The sequence below is a fragment of the Camponotus vicinus genome, unplaced genomic scaffold, assembly GCF_025532165.1.
Source record: "Camponotus vicinus isolate PSW18456_S1 unplaced genomic scaffold, iyCamVici1.0 SCAF_12, whole genome shotgun sequence".
NCBI lineage: Eukaryota > Metazoa > Arthropoda > Insecta > Hymenoptera > Formicidae > Camponotus > Camponotus vicinus.
Genome location: NW_028141948.1, coordinates 6,355,588 through 6,372,724, shown reverse-complemented (window position 1 = coordinate 6,372,724; position 17,137 = coordinate 6,355,588). Strand labels below are relative to the sequence as shown.

General features: G+C 35.6%; 1 protein-coding gene across 1 annotated transcript; it reads right to left on the bottom strand.

Moving 5' to 3' along the window:
• Positions 1–4,207: 4,207 nt before the first annotated feature.
• Positions 4,208–4,789, bottom strand: LOC145962401 (uncharacterized). The gene has a single exon (XM_083083463.1). The coding sequence runs from the start codon at positions 4,787–4,789 to the stop codon at positions 4,208–4,210; it is 582 nt and encodes a 193-aa protein (XP_082939589.1).
• Between the last annotated feature and the right edge of the window lie 12,348 nt (positions 4,790–17,137).

Genomic DNA, 17,137 nt, shown 5'->3' with positions numbered 1-17,137 from the left:
TATAAGACCATACATTCATTATTATTATTAATATGTATATTTATTACCTTGTATTATTATTATTTAAACTTTATATTTCATGTGTGTTATATATGTGTAAAGTTTTGTTATAACAAAATTTATTTAGTAGTTATATAGATTTATAATTCTGCACACAGTAAAGAGTTATGAGCTTTATTTTGCATTATTGATTTTATTAAATCAGAATCTTTATTATTTATAATTATTAATAATTTAAATAATTTAATATATTTGTCTTATATAGTTATTATATTTTTCAGATATTTTGTAAAACGACATTCTATACAGAAGATATTCGAGGGTGCATATCATTTATAGCTTGGCTGTATTTTAATCGACAATATAGAATGTTTATTAGACTATTGTCGGAGCGGATTAAAATACTCACATATGATCGTCTGGCCATGACTTATTAACTCTATGCACCTCTAATTGCGGATAAGTTTTGGATATTTTGAAATATTTTAATATTATTTTGAATGTGCTTGACTTGACAGCTTTCGGTCATTTATTAAATATATACATACATTAATTAATGTTGAGCTTTTCACATAATGAAAATGGTTTATTATTTAGTTATCATTGCTTACTCATTATATTTTAATTGTATATAAAATTTTGCAATTAATAATCAAAATGAAAAATATATGTATTATTTGGCAATAATGGGTGGATTAGATTTTATATAATTTATTATTATGTAGTGAAGTTTTATTTGAATAACTATATAGAATATACGTATATGAAAAGAGATTTTTATAATGTATTAATTATTATGTTCTTATGCTTAGAGTTTAAACGTGTTATTATTTGAATTTTTCTTATTTGCTAGGTTGCATATATAGTATATATATATATGTTGGAAGGGATATGGACCAATGGATTATTCACGGACAACAGACAGGCTTAAACCATATAAGAATATGCAGCATTGAAAGGATTTTGAGGAATCTGTGCGAATTATTTCGGGAGTTTATTTGGTAAGTTTATTATTTTGATAAGTTAATTAATGAATTAAAGGTTTTATTTAATTATATCATATATTTATAAAATATATATTATATATACATATATATAATATATGTATTCATGTATAATATTATGTATTTTATATGTATTTAATATTTAGTATTTTAATGCATTATCTTTTAAATTTTTATTAATAACTACATATGTATTTATACTAATAATGAGGGTGACAAGTCTGTCCGAGCTTGTTTCGCGGTTTAATTCTTATTAATTTTTACATATGGTATTACGTATAGCGCTGTCTCTCTCACTCGCGCGAGTCACCCGATAGTGCGGTCTCTCTCACTTTCACGTACTACTACCTATTGAGGTCTCGTGTATAAATTTCGATAGATGTAGTCTGTTGATTATATATTTGAGGAGGCATATTTGTAGTTTGTTATTGAAATATATTTCTAAGGAATTTTATTAATAAATATATTTTTATTTTTCCGTATAGCGTTTTCGTTAGGTGATGAAAATATTGGGACACCCGGTGGACAACCAAGTGGAGGCTATGTTTATAGGGTGACTTATTATTCTGCATGCAGCAAAGAGTTACGTATAAAATTTTATTCATAATAATTTCTTGACATTTCTTTATTATTTAGTTATTGTTTAGTAGTTATTATTTAATTTAATATATTTATTGTTGAAATTTATTATATTAATATTTGATTTATTATACTTCTTTTACTATTTGATTTCTTTTACTCCTATATAATTATATTCATTTATAAAATATTAAACCTTTTTAATATAGTAATTTTGATCAATCAAACTTTTATAGATTTTGTATAGATTGATTTTTTAGTATATTTTTGTTAAGTTAATTTTTCATACGGCCAAATATTATTTGATTATTATTTTCAGTTGCTGGGACTTGGAATTCTTGCTACTTATTTATAAGAAGTTGTCTTACATTATTAGGAAGAGGATAAATATTATATATATAGGATCATAAAAAGTGTGTAAGTATGTATTATATTTTAAATGGTTTATTTAATAATTTCTATAGTAGATTTTCTTATACATTTATTATATTTTTCAGGTATCAAGACTCTGAGGAAAATTACTTCCTGATAGTGAACATATATATATATTTACGGGAACTCAACGAGGACCAAAAATTAAAATAATCTAGGATTTTTAAAGGAAATTCTTGCTTGATTAATTATATTTTATTCGTTAATTATATTTTATATATATATTTTATTAATTATATTTTATTAAGAAATGTTTAAATCATTAATTTCTGAAAGAAGCTCGTTACTTTATAAAAGATTATTATTTGGTGATTATTGGCCATTTACATTTTGTAATTAAATAGTCAAAGTTAAATGTTATTCAATAATAATTAGAGTTTTATACAGACATATTTGGCCAATGGTATTAATGTACAGTAAAGATTTATTATAACGTTTAGAAAAATATTTATTCAAGGAAAATTTATTAATTTTGTTTCTCATGAATATAAAAAATATATATATATATTGTTAATTATTTTATTACTAACTATTATTACTGATTTTTAGAGCGTATTGTTTTAGCAACAATTATTATTCATGGGCATTAATTTTTTGTTTGACTTGGTACATTTATTTATTGTTTCATATTCTTATATGTACGTAGAATGTTAACTTTATAACTTTCCTTTTGTTATTGATGATTCTTTATAAATTTTCGTATTAATATTTTATGTGGCTCACTTTCGGAGCATTTGTTAGCATTTTTACTGTAGATATTTATTACCAAATATTAATTAATTATTTGATTTTCAGGTTTCAAAATTTATAATCGCTGCATCTCTTTTATGACAACCGAACATACTGTTTATTAAAAAGATACGCATGGGCTCAAAATCATTTATTAATAGAATTTAGGTGAGTATCGTTTGATAAAATATTTTGATTTATGCCTTTTCCTTTGTAGTAAGCGCATATACACGCATAGGGATATCCTTTTTTGGTTATATGTGATAACGGAATAATATGAATATTGAGTGAATATCTATATATATTGGTTACATATAATATAAAGTGGATTTATAGTGATTATATATAATTACAAGTAAAGATTATATAAGATACGAAATTCTTTATACTATTCTTTGAAACAAATTATATTTTATTCGTTAAGAATTATTTAAATCATTTTCCTTTTTAAAAGAAGCTTGTTATTTTACAAAGGATTATTATTTAGTTGTTACTGGTCATCTGTTTTTACGTTTTAATTTTATAATTAAATAATCAAAGTAAATATATTTATTATTTGATAATAATTAAACTTTTATATATACATATATGTGTTTTTCATTGTTTATTGATTTATGTCTTTATTTGTCTAAATACTAATTAGTTATAATATTTTCAGGTTTCGGGATTCATGGCTATGGAAATTTTCCCATGCCAAATTTACCAGAAGAATGTGAAGGAACGCACAAGAGGCTATAAGACCAGTTACCGACGGATTTGTTCGTATACCAATTTATACGAAGTCTTGTTGCAAATGTTTTGCTAAGAGTTTTTCTTGATAATAAAATTTCGAATAAATTTCTTTTCTTAGTAAGGATAGTTATTAAGATTAATATCATTATATACGATCAGTATTGCTAATTCATTGTAATATCTTTCTGGCTATATACCACATCAATCAATGTATTGTATTAATATGAGATTATGGCGAGTATATATATAAATATATATATATATATATATACAGTATTTTGCTATTGATTTATGAAATTTCATAAGCGATTTTAATGTAGTTGTGTGGCTTTTGCAGCCTTATTAAAATTGCATAAATAATAATTATATATATATTGAAATTCTTTTATGATTATTATAAATGACTGTTTCAAAGAGCCTATTACTTTTTCTTGATTGATAGATGTGTATAAGTCCAGCTTTCGGTTAGTACTGGTGGTTACTAGTATTTTGACTACATGAGAACTGATTATTATTAAATTGATGTATATATATATTGATTATATATAATATTATGGCGCAAATATATAGTGATTATATATAGTATCGCGCAAAGATTATATAGGATGAGAGAATAAGTAGGGATTATACTTTTATAAGTAAGATTTTAAATTTTTCGTTGCGGGACGTAACACCTCCCCCCTAATAAGAACAAAATCCAATTGTTTTCGGAGGATTTTGTACTAGGGAGATTAAATATTTTCATCTAAGGTGTTTAAGCGGTCTCTTAGGTTTGTATATGATATAGGTATATTTACGTTTTTGGTGATTTCTTCGTGGCAAGGTTTCATTGTCCTTGGAGGTTTGACTGGTGGAGGTTGTTGAGTAATTACTTCCGCAGGTGCAGTGGGATCGATGTTGGAGGTTTGCGTGGTTGTTCCTCCGCCAGGTGATTGATTGTCTCGGTTATCGTCTCCAGATTTCCTAGAAGATTCTCGTGCCAGATGCAGCAGCAAATTTGCGAGGGAGCTCCATAAAGCTCCGAGTAGATGAAGGCTGCAACCATACACAGTGTGAAGAGCGTATCCATGGATGACTGTGTCAATGACTAATTTTACTAGGCGAATAATCATGAAGATTCCGACGAGTCCTGCGGTTGCTGATCCAAAATTTATGAATCCCTTCCAGATTCGCGAGGCTGTGCTTTCGACAATTTTATTTAAAGAATTTTCATCCAGCAAGTTGTACACTGAGATTCCTTCAGTGTTCATGGAATGGCCAGTTAGTCCTCTAGCAACGGCATTGAGTAAAGCTGGCTTTTCGGCTGGGAACATAATGTGATTTCGTAGTTTCTCCAGATCTGTATCAGAATATATTCCGCTTACGGCCAAAGGTCCCGGTGTGAGATATCTCCAGGTTAAGGCAGTCATGGGTTTTAGCTGTTGAGGTGGCAGTTGTCTGACTTGAATGTTAGGTGTAAGTTGCACCCATGTATCTTCGATTCGATACAAAGTAGGAAGTTCTAAACTGCATTCTCGTTCGTTGCCAATTTTGGTGATAATTCTTGATTTTGGTGTAAGGAAGAAGGAATGATTTCGTACAGAAATGGGAAGTTCGGTATAACACTCTCCAGTTTTTCTTACCATCACTTCAACAGGGATACATTTAATTATTTGTACTGCTTCTCCTGTTGTAACGGCCATGTATCCTGGCCCTTTCATGAGCTGATAGGCAAATTCGTCTGGTTGGAGTGTAGCAAAAGATAAGGCATTAGTAATTACTTGTCTTTCTAACTCGCATTTTTGCGAAATGACGTTGTTATAGAGAGACGTCATCTGTTGTTTGACATGTTTTTCTATATACACGAACTTGGAGTTCATGTATGTAAAGATGTCAAGATTATTGACAGGAATAGTTTTCCGATTAGCAAATGTATTGCCAGGTTTAGCTTCAAGAATGAATAATTTCGGGTGTTCCGTGCACAGGAGAGTATAACCACATAGAGGTATTTCCTTGGTTTTCATAAGGGCGAAAGTGATTTCCTGAGTCACAAGACTATAGATGATTGGGGTATCTGTCTTGGAGATGTCTTCAGAAATTTTGTTTGCAGGTCCTTCGTAGAGGACATCATATTGTTGAAAATTACAAGTATCCGTAGGCATAGGTTTCCAGTAGGTGTATCCGTCGTCAGCGTCTAAACAGTAGCTGTCAACGAGTTTACACACTGTTCCAGATTTTAATTTAATTCTTCCCGTATTCAATTGTACGGGAACGTAGGAAGATTTTAGTGATATTTTCACAGCAGCTTGGACGACTACGTCGTCCCATGTTCCGTATGGATCGTTGTACTGGGATCCCTTGCAGTATCCGTCAACTTGTACGCGGCCCACCAAGGTGATACTTCGGTAGGTCGTCTGATTTGCTTTTATGCCAGCGACAAGGGTGTTGTCTCCCAAAGAAATAGTTCCGTCTTGGAACATCCTTAGGCACTGAGTGTATCCAGTCTCATGCACATAATCGGCTCTTCCATTGTGAACAGCAGATATATGTGAATGCATGCCACAATGATATATATTTCGGGATATTTCAACCTTGCACTGTATGACTTCTGTATAACTGTAGTCGGATAGTTGTAGTAGCTGAATATGAACATCTGTGGTGTTGGGTTGTCGTATGTTCAGATCGCATTCGCCAACATCAAGGAGAGAGACGGCTGTTACGTTGAGGTGTTGTCCTCCGCAATCAAATCCGATTAAGGCGGCAGTTTTACTTAAGAAGATTACTAGGATTAGGGGCGTCATGATGGTCTGAAATGATTACAATTTTGATGTACGTGTAGATGTCTATATTACATTTTGTGTTACATGATTGATGGTACAATGTTCGTGAAAGTTTGATTACGAATAATTGTCGCAGAATTGATTCATAATTATACATTGAATCTTAGGTGTATTTAAATTATAATTACTTATGAAAGTATTTGAATACACAAGAGGTATCTTTGTAGCGTCGCTCAATGTGATTATAATATAACATGGGTATATGTGTATATATGTATATACATATAGAGAGGTATTCTAACTAAATTTGTATGTATATTATTATCATTATACTATGTGTTTTTTTCTTTATGATTATTATTTCCTATGAAATATTTTTGAAGCATTTTCTTTTCCCCTTTTTTTTTTGTTTGTTTTTTTTTTATTGTTATTATTATATGTATGTATATATATATTTATATGGTAAATATGAGTGATTATTATTACTGGTTATTAATAGTAAATCGATTAAAGGATAATTATATATAAATATATAATTATATATATATATATATTTTAGAATATAAAAGAAAGTTTATATGTTATACGTATACATAAAAATATATATATATTTTTTTATATATTTTTTTTTTTATATATATATATATTTTATTTAAAGTTTTTGTTTTTGTTTTTGTGTTTTTTTTTTTCTTATAAATGCAGTTTGTTAACATATTTATTATGGATATATATATATATATATATGTATAGTTCCTAATAGATAAAGTATTTAAGTTTATTGGTGAAACAAGGATTGAGATGATCCATTTTCTTTTATTGTTTAATTTAATAATCTTTCCTCTAAAATTTCTGGATCATTAGGATCAACCGTTATTTCAGCCACTCCATAATCTATCTTCAGTGTGATTGAATTTACAGACAGGCCTATAGTTTGCCTGTAAGTTCTTTCTTCTCCCTTTTTAACGATCATGTCTACAAATTGACTATAGGCTTTAAAACATTTAGTGCATTCAAGAAGGGGTCGTATTTCATGACAATTACTACCGCAATTAGCACACTGATTCGTTGGCACATTGCCATATTGGAATGTATGTGAATATTGCGTCAAGACCCTGTTATAAGTTGCAGGATTGTAGCAATCCGTACATATAAGATGAGGACTGTTAGCGGTTAGGACATCATGTGTCATTATAACCACGCATTTTACGTTAAGGCTGTTGAAGAGGGAGTAGTCTAGTAGTGGGTGAGCAGGTCGCTTAAATTTGGAAAGCGGGCACATTTTATGCGTATATGCCTTGTCTGTGAGTCCTGCAAAAAGCAAAAGCAGTTAGGTTACTTATGTCCCTTCCCTGATTTTTTTCAAATATTGCTCTTTCAAAATAGGAATATACGCATTCCTGGCATTGAAGGATGGGACGAACAGTTTCCAGGGTGGATTGACAGTAATTACACTTAGCAAGATTTATATCTCCCGAAGTTACCCAGTGGCAAACAATTAAATCAGGCTTGACTCTTAATTGTCGAAGTTTATAACATGCGCAACACATGCGGCTAGGAGTGCGAGTTTTTCCGGTATATCTTTTGTAAAAAATTACTTTTCTGCATTTTGCCTCATGCATGTTGGGGAAGTGGGACAATAATTCATGGATTGGGTGATTGCAACAGGGATTGCTTGCGTTATTCATGTTGCCTTGCTCTAGCAAATTCTCTTTTTCGTTCTTCTTCCAGATAATTTAGGAAGCACGGCCTGCAATCAATTATGGGAGTTATGAGAGACACTTTACGATTACATAAACAGCATTTAGAAGGACTAATATGAGGAAAATTTTCTGATATGCTGTGATAATTTATGTGGACTAATTCATGATCCGCGTGTATCTTACATATAGGGCAGTAATAAAGGCCATTTTCCAGAGAGTAATATCCATCGAATTCTTCGTGCACAGTACAGTTCAGGGTGTCGGAAGATGTATCCGATAGCATATTAACTCTTCAATTCTTCAAGGTTGGGAGGTTGGGGGATTCTCTTCATTTATTGAGAGAAAGGTGGGGTGAGTCTCTCGGAATATTTGAGCGATATTCCTAGTACAGGTGGAGCAGGTGTGTAGGGGTCGTATTATGGTGATAGGTCGTTGACAGTACGAACAGATCGTTCTATAAGGGTGTGGAGCGATAGAAATAATATGGGAGTCTATTGGAAAGAAAAACCTTTGGTTACAGGGAGTATGTAGCATACAATAACATGCACAGCAATAATGGTTGTGATTATTTAGATTGAGATAACCATGCAGTTTGATGCATACAGCATTAAGAGAAAGCTGGGACATTATGAAGCATTGTTCAGTGTAAGCAAATAGGATATCGACATAAGTTCAACAATACCTCGAGTGCAGATGAGACACTGATCTAAAGGTCTTTGTGCGACAAGTGTTCGGAAGCAATGTGCACAATGAGGATCGATATGGCGTGGTCCCGGAGAGAGAAAGTGTAGAGATATTAGAGGCAATCGTACTCCAATAGACAATACGTAGTGATAGCAAAGTTCACATAGATAGACGTTCAAGGGATCATACCGATATCCTCTGAATTCTACACAGCAGGCTGTGCCGGTAAATGGCATCCCCTTATAACGTAGGAGTCCTGTCGTATACGTTTAAGACTAAGGGGTAACTATAACTATTGATAGAAGTTGAGGTGTTGTGTAGAAGTTCTAAGAATTCGTGCGCTGTTAGTGTACAGGAGATGCACTTGTCAAGAGAATTGGTCTCGATGACCGTTGTGCCACAAGCTGAGCAGTGGTCATTACGCACGATGTGACTATTCACAAAGAAGTGTCTCCGCAAGGGCCGGTATTGTTGCTTAATAATATTGGTACGGAGTCTATCGTAACACTCCTTACACAAGTTCGTTTCGTCTAAGAGACAAAGAGCTCCTGTTATATGGACACAATGGCCGAAGAAGAAGGATTCCTCTATTCGATTTGAAATGGTTGCGTCCAATCTCGGCTGTGTGGGCCTTCTGTGCCAAAGCATCTGTAACAAAGGACTCTGATTATTACCTCATCCCGGCTGGGGATGTGCTAGTTTGATCTTGTTGGTGTGTACTATTCGGGTTTGGTTTCCTGTTCTAATTTTAACATTACTTGGTGGTAAAAGTTCGATTATTTCGTGAGGACCGGTATACTGGTCAGCAAGTTTTCCTTTTCGTGGTTCTTTTAATAAAAAGACAAAGTTTCCTTTCTCAAATTGTTGTAAATTCAAATTGCGATCATAGTATCGCTTACTCCGTTCTTTAGCTAGTGTGAGGTTTTGCTTAGCTTGCGTTTGTAAATCGGTTATCTTGTTAAAGAGATTAACAATATAGTCATGGTATGTGGGTTCGATATTTTCTTCGATGATGGGGTGTGCAGAGGGTAGTCGTGCTATTCGGCCAAATACTAGCTCATAGGGTGAGTATCTCGTGCCTTCATGTACACTGGTGTTGTATGAGAACATCGCAAGTTTAATGTATTCATCCCAATTTGTCTCCTTATCAACCTGAGTTTTTAGATATTCTGTTAGGACATGATGTGATCGTTCAAGTGATCCATTAGACTGTGGATGATAGGCAGTGGTCCTAAAATGTTGAATGCGAAATTTCCTTGTTAACTGTCGCATTAAGGCGGATAAAAAATTTGTTCCTTGATCGGTTAATATTGCGCGAGGGGTACCGTATATACAGATAAATTCTTTAGTGAAGGCGTCTGCGATTGTTAACGATGTGGCCTCCTTTAATGGCACAGCGGTAGAATATTTTGTTAGTAAATCCTGCATGGTCAGTATGTACTGATTGTTACTCACTGTTAGGGGAAGAGGTCCCATAATATCCAGGGATACTTTATCAAAAGCAGCCCCTGGGGTATCCGTTATAACCATGGGTTGCTTGGTTTTTATTCTAGTTAGTTTCTTTATTTGACACTCCCGACAGGTTCTAATGAATTCCTGAATATCCTTTTTCATTGTTTTCCAGCAGTAACGAGATCTAAGGCGGTTATAGGTCTTCGTTACACCTTTATGTCCTCCATGAGCTGAGGCATGATTTTCCAAAATTAGAGATTGACGTTTTTCGATTTCAGGCGTTTGAATTAAATTTAAGCATATCGTTATATTAATGGGTAATTCCTGTAGATATCTTTTGAGTTGGTTAAGGATGTATGACCATGGAAGGTCGTCGAAGCGTTCGGTCTTACTAAGACTTATGGAAGAGAGTCCAAGTTCAGTAATGACATCCACTAAAGAGTGTAGACAGTTTTTAAGATTCTGGGCTTCTATAAGGGTATGATAGTCGTATTTGATGGGGAGGGCAATTAACGTGTTTCCTTTTACAGTACATACCCTGGCCCTTTCGAATGCCAATCCTTCATATTTGGGGAGTAAATTGGCTTCTTGATATGATTTTGCGCCATTGTCATAAGCTGTCCCGTTCTGGTAAATAAATATTGTGTGATTATCTTTCTGTTGGAGTAAATCATCTCTAACTTCTCGCACTAAGGCTCGACTCCATGGTGGAAGAGCTGGTGGATTCAGTTGTTGTGGGTTTGACTGATACGGTACAATGTCGGATTCTATTATTTCAGTATAATCCGTATCATCGCTGTCTTCAGAGTCAGTAACTTCTTCGATTGTGACTCCATAATTGTTATTTTCTTGTTCGACAGAATAATTTTGATAATCTTCTGCTGGTTGACGCTCTACGGGGGCCGAAGTCTCGGCGGTTTTTTGATAGTTTCCCATGTCTTCCTGATTAGGTCCTGCATTCTGACCTTCAGGTGTACTAGATTTTCTCTTTGGCCTTTGAGGTCTATACGAAAATATGGATTCGTCGGATGAATATTCTCCTTCATCAATGAGGAATAACGGAATAGCCACGTCGACGGGTGGATTTCTGGATAAGGCATCAGCGTTATAATTTAGAGTTCCTTTTTTATATTGTATTTCATACTGATATTCAGAGAGTTTCATTCTCCACTTCCATAATCTTGAGGAAGGATCCTTGATGGAGTGTAGCCACACTAATGGTTTATGGTCAGTTACTATCGTGAATATTCTTCCGTATAAATAGGGTCTAAAATGATTTACGCAATAAATGATAGCTAAACATTCTTTCTCTATTGTAGAATAATTTTGTTCAGCGGAATTTAGAATTCGAGATGTGTAGGCAACGGGTAGATCTTTCCCTATTATTCCTTGACTGAGCACTCCTCCGACCGCATATCCAGATGCATCAGTGGTTAGAATGAATGGATTAGTAAAGTCGGGATATTGTAAAATAGGCTCAGAGCATAGTGAATTCCTTAGAATATCGAATGCTTCTGCTTGTTTGTCCTGCCAATCGAATTTCTTATCCTTTTTTAAAAGATCAGTTAATGGTTTTGCGACTTTGGAAAAATTTGGAATAAATCTTCTATAATATCCGGCTAGTCCTAGGAATTGTTTGATGTTTTTCGGATTCTTCGGAGTAGGAAAATTCATTATTGCTTTTATCTTAGCGGGGTCAGGCTTGACTCCGTCAGATCCAATTATATGTCCTAGATACATAACTTCACGTCGTAAGAATTCGCATTTATCTGGTTGTAATTTTAAATTTGCAGCTCTCAATCTCTGCATTAATTTTTCGAACTTGCTTTCGTGTTCTTGCAATGATCGTGCATATACGACAATATCATCCATGTAGACAAATAATTCATTTCCCTGAAGTCCGGATAGAACGTTATCCATCAATCTTTGAAATGTTGCAGGAGCATTTTTTAATCCAAATGGCATTCGTTTGAATTGGTAATGTCCGTAAGGTGTAGAGAAAGCAGTTTTATGGGCATCTTTTGATGCCATAGGTATTTGGTGGAAACCGGAAGCTAAGTCCAGTACTGAAAAATATTTTGCAGATCCAAGTTGATCTAATATATCCGTTATATTTGGAAGAGGATAGGCATCGCCTATTGTTTTTTCATTGAGGTTTCGATAATCGATAACCATTCGCCATCTTTTATTCCCTAGGGAGTCTGGCTTTTTCGGAACTATCCATAAAGGAGAGTTATAAGGGGAAGTAGAAGGTCTTATTAAATCAGAAGATAATAATTCATTTACTTGTTTATTAATTTCTTCCTTATGTACAGGAGGAAATCTATATTGTTTCGTGTGGACAGGCATTTCATTAATAGTAGGAATAGAATGCTGAGCGGCGTTTGTCGCTTGGAGATGTTCACCGGGAAGGTGAAATCTGTCGGAGTGTTTGAAAACTAGTAGTCGAACATTTTCTGATTCCTCGGAATTCAGATGTTCGAGACGTAGGAGGTTTATGACATCAACAGTTCTATCTGTTGGTGTTGATAATGCCTGGTTAAAGTAAATGGGATTATCTATGGCTTTGACGAATTCCACTCGGGGTTCGTCTAGTCCAGCGAGATTGTTGGAGTTAAAAGTTCTGATTAATCCTCTGGGAAGCCCTTGGGTTCCAGTGGAATTCTCTGTTATTTCATGAGTATCATAATCTTGCAATTCTATGAATGGAATATTAAGGGTCAATTCTTCCTCGGAAGTATTGAATATAGGCATATGGACTTTTCCATTATTATTGGTGACGATAGCTTCCCCGAAGTATATGCCCTCGGCAAGGGTATGACGAGGTACATATCCGATTTGTTTTTCTGGATTGGTAATATGAAAAGAACAGGGAGTGACAGTTCTTTCCTTAAGACATATTGTACTTGAGTTTGAGAATGGAATTCTCATATCTTCATACTGTATAAAGTTGTCTCTATGGTTGACTATAACAGCTCGTTCCTTCAGGAACTTGTTGCCTAATATTCCATCTTGTAAGAATCCTATTGAATCAGATATGACATAGAATTCAGATAGTTTTCCAAGTACAGATAGGGAAACAGCTCCTAGTGTAACGATAGTTTCAGAAGCTATTCCTTGCAGACATAAAGGATTAGTTTTGTCGAGAGTAACGTTTGGATTTAAACATTTTTGTTTAATAAGGTTTAGTCCAGATCCAGAATCAATCATAAATTTGCAATCTGCTATTAGATCTGGAGAGGATAACGTTACTGTGGGCAATTCCGTAGATTGTTGTCTGTCATTTATTTGGCAGATTCGGAAGTTTGTGCGGGAGTTTCCTGTGGTGTTATTATGTTGACTTTCTTTTGAATGTGGTAAGTCGGACGTCCTGGTTGCGGGTCGTTCCGGCGGACGTCGGTTCTCATCGGGACGCCTTGCGCGTTTCCCGAAGTACCGGGTTGTTGGTTCCCTTCTTGAGCTCTTCTGTAAGCTAACTTCCGACATTCTTCTATAAGATGTCCAGGAGTTTTACAATAGCGACAGATTTTGGTCTGATAACTTTGTTGAGGCTGTCCAGCAATTAATTTAACTGGAGATGCGGGGAAGGGTGGTTGTGAGGTTGCATGTCCATTACTGGGTTGATAACGGTTGTTAGTGTTGTTCATAGGATTTTGGCGAGCTGCATTGCTGACGTTATTGGGGAGGTCAGCACGGGGTTGAAAATTTGGGCGGAAGAGAGTGCGCTTCCGAATGTTTTCAGCTTCAATAGTTTTGGATAATTGTATGGCTGTGCTAATGCTTTCCTCGAAGGTCCTCGGATGTTCGAGTTTTACGCGTACTAATAGGTCAGATGGAAGTCCGTTGATAAAGCTGTTCATAGTGGTTGCTTCGATGGCGTCCTTTCTTCGTTCTCCTATGTTTCCGGATAAATCAGATTCTCCATCTATTATTGCGGTACGTAGTTCTTGCACTCTGCTTATATAATCAAAAATATTTTCATTTTGTTTCATGTATATGTTAGCTAGTTCTCCTTGGTATTGGTCGACGGATTTATTTGGTCCAAAAATTAATTTTAATCGTTTCGTTAGCTCGAAAACGGTGTGACATTCTACCCCTTCTATGGCAGAATATGCATGTCCCTGCAGTTTATTAATAATAAGCTGCACTAAATGATATTCATGATATGCGGGTATTAAATCGAGAGCGCGTTCGCAAATTTTACTGAAGTGGAAAACGGACATTTTATGGCCATCAAATTTAGGTATTGTGTCGATAGCATCCTTAAGGCGTATCGGAGATGGTTGGTCCGCGATATCAAAATGTTGGGATGTCGGTTGAGAAAATGTTCGTTCTTCATGTGGAACATATCTTTCTTCTCTTTGCGAGGTCTCTAGATTCATGAGCCTTGAATTAATCCTCTCAATATAATTGGTAATCGTTTGCATAGAAGCCATTAATTGTTCTACAGCTGGTTGTTCTTGGCTTGCGGCCATTTCCTTTCGATTCATTTCTTCTTGCATTTTTATCAGATGTTCGTTTTTGACTTGCAAGGCCTCAGCCTGTTCTTTTAACTGTTTCTCCTTTTCGTTTACCTTTTGCATGAGGATTTCGGTTTCCTCTGCTGTATATTGTTTCCTTGTAGCCCCTGTGGCTACAGAGCTCGTCGAGCTTGATCGAGTCTGCATAATGGATTTAGATACTTTATAAAAATTTATTTGTCAAACACTTAATTTCCTCTCAGAAGCTTAGATCCTTTTTGGCAAATCCCACCGCTGTCACCAAAAATTTTAATGTTTGTGTTACGTCCTATTCGATCGTTTATTCAACGATTCTGCAGGGCGCACCGTGCAGGGACGAACAATATTATATCTCTCTATTTTGTTTTTCAGGGCAACCTGCCACGCCGGCTATACCCTGGGACGCCGAGAGATTAGGATCTATAGGACGCTTCTTTTCGGAGGTATTTTAGGGTTGACAAATAAATATGTAGATTTATTATGTTATAAATTTCTATTTTTTCCTTTTATTTATTTTATCCTTCCTCGTTCTTCTACATTAGTTTGTAAGGTAATTTTAGCGAAATCAAATTATGTATGATATATGTCATCGACTGTATCTAAGAATTCTTCGCTGTTCAGATAATCCAGAAAATGATTAACCGCTTGGTCCGCCAAGTCTTCTTCTGCTGGGGAGATATCCACGGGGTCAAACCCGAATTCTCCGGGTCTAACCGGGGAATAATCTGGGGTCGAATAATCCGAAAATGAGGCCGGGCTATCGGGGCGACGGGGAGACGTTTGGACCTGCCTGTCCCGTCTTATTTCGGCATTGGCCTCCCAGGCTCGAAGTAATCCCCGTGGTATTCCAGCAGTAAGGTTATCCGGGTCGAGGACAATCGTGGAAGCAGTTGAGCTGACAGAGCAACTGTCTGACGATTCCTGTTCTTCTTCAGGTTCTTCTCCAGCCGGTATCGCTTGGTGTTGTCTGCTGTTCTCGGGGTTTAGTTCGGAGGGCAAAGGGGCAAATGAAAGGTCGTGTGGGGTGTTTTCACGATCATTGACCGCTCGAATTATCTCGCTCGGAATTTCATCTCGGTCTACGTATAAATGGTAAGGAACAGTACGTCGGTCTCTCAACAGACGCTGTCGGAAATACTCGCGACGCCTTATACCCGCCCGATGAAAAGGGATCTCGCGACGGAGAACTGGATCGATGCGTAATGCGTTTACCATCTATTATTGAAATAATTTAAATTTTAAAATTTGTTTTATCGAAAGGATAATTTAAAATTATTTCGCGGCATCTAATACTTACGATGGAAATTTCGAGGGGTCACCTGTCAAAAAAGAATGTACCGCGTGAATCTAAAGTTTCGTAACCGGTTTAGAGAAAAAGACAGGACAGATTCTGAAATCGCGACTCCTCATTTATTATAAAAGAAAATTATTAGATAGTTACCTCACATGCAGTGACGTGGTAAGGAAGGGTGTGTAGGAATATTTAAATATAAGATGGATACCGTACCTGCTGGTTTAGTTTTATTATTATAAAATAATTCCTCTAATATATTATACTAAACCAGAGTTATCATACTATGTGTCAGTCGGTCCTTAAAGAGCGCGTCCCGTGCTCTACGACAAGTTTCGATGTGCAAGACGTCACGTCACAGCGGCACAGAGTCCGTAAAGAAATTTCCCTGGAGAAAATTCTTCGCGGAAACGGCAGAGGGGTAGAGTAGACTACCCAATGCACATCGATTGACAAGTCGAAGGCGACGATTCACTCTTGTGGATAAAACTAAAGACAGACTGAGCGTTGAACATTCAAAGGCAATCAACGTACTCGTGTTATCAGAAGGAGAAGACGTTGGAATTGTATGAAGGTAAGTTGTTGACTATTATGTGTAATAAAATTCTTCAATATGTCATGCAAAAATAATAATTAATAATATTCGGTTGATGGTTGCAGATCACGAGAGATGAAAAGGGAAAATATTGAATAATTAAAACGAGTACTTACCCAAAAGTACTGCGGTTGGAAGTGCTCGTCGAACCTCCGCTGTGGACTGTCGACCTCAGTGATGCCTTGGCAGGAGAGTCGAAGGAGCCGGTAGTAAATAAATGGCAGAAGACCGTGATGATGTTCAAATAAAACACTTTTATTGTTCAAGTATACTACTGTCTTACAGCTCTCGCGACTAAGTTTTTAAGTCGAATAATGTTTTGAGACTAAGTCTTTATTTCGATTTTAAATGGTTCGTGACTGCTACTGTTCTTGTTCTTCAGAGAGCTCCTGGTCAAATGCTAGGTGATGTTGTCTCAAGAGCGTCGGGTCAAATGCGCGGAAGACTGAGCTGCGCTCCCTGAGGTACCCTCTGGTCCCTACTCCGTGCCGGCTATCCGCAGTGGTAGGAGAATGCGGCGCTCCCGGGCGTAGGCGGCTCGACCGCCGCTTGCCGCTATAGCTGTCCTTCTTCTTCGAGCGCGCTATGACGTGGTGGCCGCGCTCTTGCGTGGGGATAGTGGGGACGACGGAGCTGTCAGTATTGTCCATGCATCGAGCTCGTTAATTCATTTTACAAAAG